General features: G+C 55.1%; 1 protein-coding gene across 1 annotated transcript; it reads left to right on the top strand.

The window, feature by feature from the left end:
- Positions 1-2,134: 2,134 nt before the first annotated feature.
- LOC149751488 (uncharacterized) lies at positions 2,135-8,023 on the top strand. Its single transcript, XM_089926579.1, has 2 exons — positions 2,135-5,306; positions 7,851-8,023. Exons 1-2 carry the CDS (start codon positions 2,135-2,137, stop codon positions 8,021-8,023), a joined length of 3,345 nt encoding a protein of 1,114 aa, XP_089782705.1.
- Positions 8,024-8,565: the final 542 nt, after the last annotated feature.

The following is an 8,565-nucleotide window of genomic DNA, read 5'->3' as shown; positions in this document are numbered from 1 at the left end:
CAGACCCCAGCAGGCGCGCGGCCCTCCGTGCGCACCCCTGCAGCGCGCACGCCCGTACGCACCGGCCCAGCAGCGCGCGCACCAGCTCCGCAGCGCCCGCGCCCGAGCGCACCCGCCTTGCAGCGCGCGCGCCCGAGCGCACCCGCCTTGCAGCGCGCGCGCCCGAGCGCGACCACCTTGCAGCGCGCGCGCCCGAGCGCGCCCACGCCCAGCCTGCCGCGCCCGCCTCTGCGCGCGCCCGCGCTCCGACAGCAGCGCGCGCCCGAGTCCAGCCTGCGCGCACCCCTGCGCGCGCCCGACTGCCAGCCAGGCCGACCCGCGCCCGAGCGTCAGGCCGACCCGACCGCGCCAGCAGACTCATGGCGAGGTTCTGCCAGCCGAACCTCGCCACAGCCAGATTGGCCCGGTGCACTGCCAGGACCCCGGCGCATGCCTCGCCAGCAACCAACACGCGCGCAGCAGCCTGCTTCACGCATGCCAAAGATGGGCATGGTCATGGCCGACGTCCAGGGGCACCAGCCCGTGCGCGCGCACCTAGGCACGCACGCACAAAAAGAAATGGCCCGAGCACAACAATTCCACAGCCCGGTCAGCCAGCCAAGCGGCCGAGCGCAATCCAAGCCAAAGGGCCAAGCACGGCAACCCGGCACGAGCCCGCGCACATTGCGCCCATGTCAGCCAAGGGTGAGCCAAGCCAGCGCACAGCCAATGGCAAGTGTGCGCCCAACCGAAGCAGCAGGAACCTGGCCAAAGTCCAAGTGGCGCCCGCACGAGCAAAGCAGCCATCAAGACAAGCGCGCCCTGCCTAAAACAGCAGGCCACGACACATGGCAGCACAGCCAAGCAAGGCGCCCAGCATCACGCCCAGCCAGGACCACAAGGCAGCGCACCCAGCAGAAGCGCCCAACCAAGCGCGCGAGCAGGGCCACATGGCAGCGCGCCCAACAGAGTCGCCCGACCAGGCGCGCGGCCATAACTGGCCGCGCCACATGGCAGCAGCCCCAGCAGCGGCGCCCCAGGCTCCGCCCAAGCAAATCCCATGTGCGCCAAGGCAAAACCAAAGGGGAAGCCTGCAGGCTTTCCCATAGCTATCAGGCGAGCAGATTCATGGGCGGCCAAGATGCATCCGGCTGCCAAACCGAAGGCCAGCAGCAAGCCAAGTCAAGGATCCGCGTGAAGGGGCAACAAGCACAAAAGCACACTATCAGCCCAACAGCAAGGAGCATTCAAACCGGCGCAAGCACCAACTTGAAGACCTTCCTTAGAAGGTTGGAATCCAAATTCAAGCCGAAGCCGGCCAAGCAACTCATGAAGCACATGGCCGAATGCATTTGAATTCAAATTCAAATGAAGTCGGCCAATTTCCTTTTTGAATTCTGAAGGCATGAAGCTAATAAGGCACTAGGCCTATAAGTAGAGGCCCTTAAGGCCGAGTTAGACATCTTTTTCATCATATTTCATTTGGACTTAGAGTCTTGTAAAGGGTTTCATCCCTTAGGTCCCTTAGGGGTCATTCGGCCGAAAGGCTTGGGCTAAGGAGGAGCATATCACTCCCCTTAGATTGTTCTTAGGATAGGGCAAGGACACTTCCCGTCCCTTGGCCAACCATTCCATGTATTCGTTGTCCTCTTGGAATTGAATCTCAGTTTGTTTTCCCCACATCATCGATTCATTTCCTTCGCCGTTTCCCTTGTGTGGACTATGCATTGGTGAAGGCCAAAGACAACAAGAAGAGCCACGTTACCCACAAGTCGGTCCCAAGCAACAAGGCAACCGAGCCACATCAAATCGGAGGATTGGGCCGGGGATCGAGACCGCAAGTCCCCGGGTGCCCAACACTGGTGCTTTCATTGAGAGAAGTCTTCAAGGAGATCGTCGGGAGCTCGACTAGTTTGAGACCCACGGAAGGTCGATCTCAAGTGGTAACGTATGCTCTTTCGGATCTACACACTCATTGTAATATCTCTTAGATCTGAAAATTAGATCTTTGTTTTTCTTTTTCATTTTGTAAGATCTAATTGGGGAAGAGTGCATTGCTTGTAATATTACTCTCGGAGGGCTGGATCATCCTTTGGGTGACGGCCACAGGAGGTTCGGATTGGTTTTCAAAAGGGAGAAAAATAGAAAGGTTGTCATGGAGTCGGGAGGAGACTCAAACAACCAAAAGATCATTGAAGCCATTGAGGGGAGTAGTGCTAGGTTAGGCAATGTCCTAGATAAATTGATGGAGATATTGACCGAGATGAGGAGGGAGAGCAATGCCAATGCCGAAAGGCAAGAAAGAAGAAATGGAGAGAGGGAGAGCAATGGAAGTGATGGGCTCCGACATGAGAGAAGAAGAAGAGGGAGTAGGAGTGGAAGAGAAGAAACATTCGAGAGATGGGCCGATGGTATCCATGAGGAGGATCGGCCAAGAGGTTATGAGGGAGAAGAAAGTGAGCCCCAAAGGAGTCCTCTTCATCGAAGGCCTTATGGCCGGAGAGAAAGAGAGGAAAGGAGGAGAAGAGAGGAAGATGATGATAGGGTTTCGGATCGGCATGACAGGATCCGGAAACCGAAGATAGATTTTCCTACTTTTGGAGGAGGAGACCCTTATGAGTGGTTGGATAGGGTAGAGCAATACTTCCTAGTGTACGAAATTCCTAGGGAGGAGAAGGTGACTCTAGCATCCTATCACTTGGAGGGGAGGGCCAACCGATGGTGGAGGTGGCTAAGGAACCTCTATGCTAGAGAGGGGAATCACTTGGGATGGATGGAGTTCATGGACGAGTTCTTGAAGCAATGGGGACCGTCACCGACCATCAATCATCATGGCCAATTGGCCAAATTGAAGCAAGAAGGCAAGGTTCATGACTACATCGACCAATTCCGCCAACTACAAACCATGGTGGAGGGGTGGTCCGAAGAAGCTCTCCTTGGCACATTCGTAGATGGGCTCAAACCATGGCTATCCAAGGAGATCAAGCTCAAGCAACCTACCAAGCTTCAAGATGCCATGAGGATGGCCGAAATCATGGACCAAAACACCTTCCATGACCGGCGGCCAACCAAGGAGTCAAGCCACCACAAGGACTCCAAACCTTTGCCGATGAAGCCTCAAAAATCTGCAACAACGACCTCCAAACCACCTCAAAATGAAGTCCGAAAGCTCAACCGGGAGGAGTTGCAAGAGTACATCAAGAAAGGCCTTTGCTTCAAGTGCGGCAACAAATGGGAGAAAGGCCACCAATGCAAGCCCGGCCAATCCTTCGCCATCCACCTTGTGAGCAGCGAAGATGAGGCCGATACAAGTGCTACTTCATCCTCCGAAGATAGCACCCTTGATGAAGAAGATGAAGCCACAAGATCAGCCCAAGAGAATGCCGAGGTATCCTTGCATGCACTATCCGGAGTACAACGACCATCGACGATGAGGATGATGGCATGGATCGGAAGACACGAGGTATCACTCCTTGTGGACAACGGTTCCTCCCACAATTTCATCAACCCGGATGCCTTGCGAAGGATCGGACTCAAAGGGGTAGCCATCGAACCCTTTGACGTGAAGATAGCAAGTGGAGATCGTCTACAATGCCAATCCATTGTCAAAGATGTGCGGCTCAATGTCCAAGGGGTCCGCATAGTGGCTGATCTCCATGTCCTTCAACTTGTTGGCCTAGATGTGGTTCTAGGCAATGCGTGGCTTCGAAGCATTGGTAAGGTCATCACCGATTATAAGACTATGACGATGGAGTTCAAGGTCGGCACCAAAAAGAAGTTATGGACTGCACTACATCCAAAGGAAGTTCGGCCATGTGAAGCCAATTTGCTTGAGAGGCTATGCCGTGGGGGAGCCTTGTGCCTCGCCGTGGTCATGGCCAACCAAGGAGGGGCTGCGGGGGGACCTCAACCGCAGCCAAGTGAAGACATGAGCAACCTTCCCTTGCAAGTGCGCCATCTACTAGAAGCTCACCAAAAAGTCTTGGAGCAACCGACCCATCTTCCACCACAAAGATCCTTTGATCATCCAATCCGGCTCAAGGATGAAAGCAAGCCTATCAATGTACCTCCTTACCGGTATGCACACTTTCAAAAGGGGGAGATCGAAAGGCAAGTGGAAGAAATGATGAAGCAAGGATTGATCCGGCCAAGCACAAGTCCATTCTTTTCACCGGTTCTCCTAGTGAGAAAGAAGGATGGATCATGGAGATTTTGCACAGACTACCGAGCCTTAAACGAAGCCACCATCAAAGATCGCTTCCCTATACCTACGGTGGACGAAATGCTAGATGAACTCCATGGTGCAAGGTACTTTACAAGGTTGGATCTAAGAGCCGGCTATCACCAAATTCGGATGAAGGAGGAAGACATCCACAAGACCGCCTTCCGCACCCATTCCGGCCATTACGAATACCTAGTCATGCCATTTGGACTTTGCAACGCTCCATCAACATTTCAAGCGGCCATGAATAAGGTATTCAAGCTTCATCTCCGAAAGTTTGTCATAGTTTTCTTTGATGACATACTAGTTTACTCAAAGTCCAAAGAAGAACACATGAAGCATCTTGATCAAGTCTTGAGCATCTTGGAAGAACACAACTTCTACATCAAACCTTCCAAGTGTGCCTTTATGCAAGAGGAACTTGAGTATCTTGGGCACATCGTTTCCGGCCAAGGTGTGAGGGTGGATTCACGCAAAATTGAAGCCATGACCGATTGGCCATTGCCCAAAGACATCTCGGCTTTGAGAGGGTTCCTAGGCCTCACCGGCTACTATAGAAGGTTTGTGAGGGATTATGGCCTCATTGCCAAACCCCTTACAAACATGCTCAAGAAAGATGGATTCGAATGGACTCCAACCGCCAAGCAAGCCTTTGAAGAACTCAAGAGGGCCATGACTCAAACCCCGGTGCTTGCCCTTCCAAACTTTAGTCAACCATTCGAAGTCTACACGGATGCAAGCAATGAAGGGATCGGTGCGGTCCTAGCACAAAACAAGAGGCCTTTGGCCTACATTTCAAAGGCCCTCGGTCCTCAAAAGAAGGCTTGGAGTACTTATGCCCGGGAGATGCTTGCCGTGGTCCATGCGGTCAAGATTTGGAGACCCTACTTGCTTGGAAGACGCTTCACCATTGTGACCGATCAACAAGCACTTCGACATCTCCTCACTCAAAAGATCGTCACTCCGGATCAGCAAAAGTTTTTGGTAAAGCTTCTTGGTTTTGAATACGACATCGTTTACCAACCGGGGAAAGAAAACAAGGTAGCGGATGCATTGTCACGCAAAGAAGGTAGCCCGGTCCTTGATGCCTCCCTTGAGGATAAGGGTATTCTCCAAGAAGGGGGGGATGATGGGGACCTCAGCCCGCCGAGCCCAAATCCGGAGTCCATGGCCAAGCCAAGTCCCAAGGAAGCCGGCCTTCACTGCTTGGAAGGAGGACATCAGCCTCGGCCACAGTCGCGCGCAGCCCTCTGCGCGCGCCCACAGCAGCGCGCCAGCCACGGCGCGCCCGTGCCAGCCACGCGCGGTCAACCGCGCGCACACAGACCCCAGCAGGCGCGCGGCCCTCCGCGCGCACCCCTGCAGCGCGCACGCCCGTACGCACCGGCCCAGCAGCGCGCGCACCCGAGCGCACCCGCCTTGCAGCGCGCGCGCCCGAGCGCGACCACCTTGCAGCGCGCGCGCCCGAGCGCGCCCACGCCCAGCCTGCCGCGCCCGCCTCTGCGCACGCCCGCGCTCAGACAGCAGCGCGCGCCCGAGTCCAGCCAGCGCGCACCCCTGCGCGCGCCCGACTGCCAGCCAGGCCGACCCGCGCCCGAGCGTCAGGCCGACCCGACCGCGCCAGCAGACTCATGGCGAGGTTCTGCCAGCCGAACCTCGCCAGCCGAACCTCGCCACAACTAGATTGGCCCGGTGCACTGCCAGGACCCCGGCGCATGCCTCTCCAGCAACCAGCACGCGCGCAGCAGCCTGCTTCACGCATGCCAAAGATGGGCATGGTCATGGCCGACGTCCAGGGGCACCAGCCCGTGCGCGCGCACCTAGGCACGCACGCACAAAAAGAAATGGCCCGAGCACAACAATTCCACAGCCCGGTCAGCCAGCCAAGCGGCCGAGCGCAATCCAAGCCAAAGGGCCAAGCACGGCAACCCGGCACGAGCCCGCGCACATTGCGCCCATGTCAGCCAAGGGTGAGCCAAGCCAGCGCACAGCCAATGGCAAGTGTGCGCCCAACCGAAGCAGCAGGAACCTGGCCAAAGTCCAAGTGGCGCCCGCACGAGCAAAGCAGCCATCAAGACAAGCGCGCCCTGCCTAAAACAGCAGGCCACGACACATGGCAGCACAGCCAAGCAAGGCGCCCAGCATCACGCCCAGCCAGGACCACAAGGCAGCGCACCCAGCAGAAGCGCCCAACCAAGCGCGCGAGCAGGGCCACATGGCAGCGCGCCCAACAGAGTCGCCCGACCAGGCGCGCGGCCAGTTAACCACATGGCAGCAGCCCCAGCAGCGGCGCCCCAGGCTCCGCCCAAGCAAATCCCATGTGCGCCAAGGCAAAACCAAAGGGGAAGCCTGCAGGCTTTCCCATAGCTATCAGGCGAGCAGATTCATGGGCGGCCAAGATGCATCCGGCTGCCAAACCGAAGGCCAGCAGCAAGCCAAGTCAAGGATCCGCGTGAAGGGGCAACAAGCACAAAAGCACACTATCAGCCCAACAGCAAGGAGCATTCAAACCGGCGCAAGCACCAACTTGAAGACCTTCCTTAGAAGGTTGGAATCCAAATTCAAACCGAAGCCGGCCAAGCAACTCATGAAGCACATGGCCGAATGCATTTGAATTCAAATTCAAATGAAGTCGGCCAATTCCCTTTTTGAATTCCGAAGGCATGAAGCCAATAAGGCACTAGGCCTATAAGTAGAGGCCCTTAAGGCCGAGTTAGACATCTTTTTCATCATATTTCATTTGGACTTAGAGTCTTGTAAAGGGTTTCATCCCTTAGGTCCCTTAGGGGTCATTCGGCCGAAAGGCTTGGGCTAAGGAGGAGCATATCACTCCCCTTAGATTGTTCTTAGGATAGGGCAAGGACACTTCCCGTCCCTTGGCCAACCATTCCATGTATTCGTTGTCCTCTTGGAATTGAATCTCAGTTTGTTTTCCCCACATCATCGATTCATTTCCTTCGCCGTTTCCCTTGTGTGGACTATGCATTGGTGAAGGCCAAAGACAACAAGAAGAGCAACAAGGCAACCGAGCCACATCAAATCGGAGGATTGGGCCGGGGATCGGGACCGCAAGTCCCCGGGTGCCCAACACGCCGCCCGCCGACGGACCGCCACTCTCCTGTGTCCACCGACCGCTCCCCTTCCTCAACCGACGACCGCTCTCGGCTCCAATTTCCAGCAACACTTGTGGTATGGCTTATTTTTTTGTCCATATCCTCCACCTATCAAGTGTAAGCGTCCTACCTCTCCAGCGTGCAAAGAAGCGTAGCGGAGACATTATATCGGTCTTGTTTCAAGCATGGGGAAAAAGAAATCTATGGCTTCAAAACACCATGCAGGACCACGCTGACGTAGCCGCCTGAGAATTCATCAGCACACCACCAATCTCCCAGCGCGGCCCAATGATCTTGCCATGGAACCACCGCCTGGCTATAGTTGGCAGGCCGGAGATCCTGATCTCCTTTTGCAAAGGGGGGAGATTTCGAGGACAACGAGATCTAAATTGGCTTCTTTACTCAATTGGAGAAATGGCAAGAAGCGTAGACGAATGTGGACGAGGAGGAGGAAGGAAAAGAAGGGAGGGTGATGATAGTAGTAGGAAAGGGGAGGGGGATGATGAGGGACCATTGATGGGGGTGACGACGAATAGGTCAGTGGAAGGAGGAGCAGATGAAGTTGGCTAGGCTGGGTGGCGATAAAAGAGGTCATGGCCTCGGAGGTTGGCGGGTGGTATTTCCCCACAGGTTCCTCTTCCTTGCTGCAAATCGAGCATCCCTCGTGGACTGGCGCCATAGACGGGCCTATGTCAGTTGGGCAATCTAGTGGATTCTCCGACAACCATGTTGGTGTACGTCCAAGTTTGGGGCTATTTTTATTTTTAGGAAAGAATTACAGCGACACCTCGTCCGGTTTGGCCGATTTCCAGAGAAATCATCTCGATTTTCAAATTTTAAAATTGATTTTTCAAATTTTTAAATCGTTTCAAACTTGACTTACCGCTCATCTCCGCTGACAACAAGATGGCAACACATGGTAGTATAAATTTTTCTATAACCCGGATACCCCTGGCATTGACTGTTTGTAGGGCGAATTCCCAGCACCAAGATGCCGCCGTTCTAATAATTATGGGTTCTGCATCGAGAGAAATACCAAGGTGTTGGTGGAAAAATGGACCACCCCACAAATGCAATTATAGCACCCAAATCCGTCCGCTCTCGAGCTCATCCAAGTGATCGGGCTCTTCCGCTCTCGAGCTCATCCAAGTGATCGAGCTCTTCCGCTCTCGAGCTCATCCAAGTGATCGGGCTCTTCTAAGTGATCGAGCTCATAGGCCGAGCCGAGCACAGCAGGCCGAGCACAGAAGG

The sequence above is a fragment of the Phoenix dactylifera genome, chromosome 12 (assembly GCF_051530095.1).
Source record: "Phoenix dactylifera cultivar Ajwa chromosome 12, Ajwa_hap1_PhDact_Kaust_v1.1, whole genome shotgun sequence".
In the NCBI taxonomy this organism is placed as follows: Eukaryota; Viridiplantae; Streptophyta; class Magnoliopsida; order Arecales; family Arecaceae; genus Phoenix; species Phoenix dactylifera.
The sequence above is the reverse complement of the archived record's forward strand: the minus strand, read 5'-3'. Positions and strand labels throughout refer to the sequence as shown.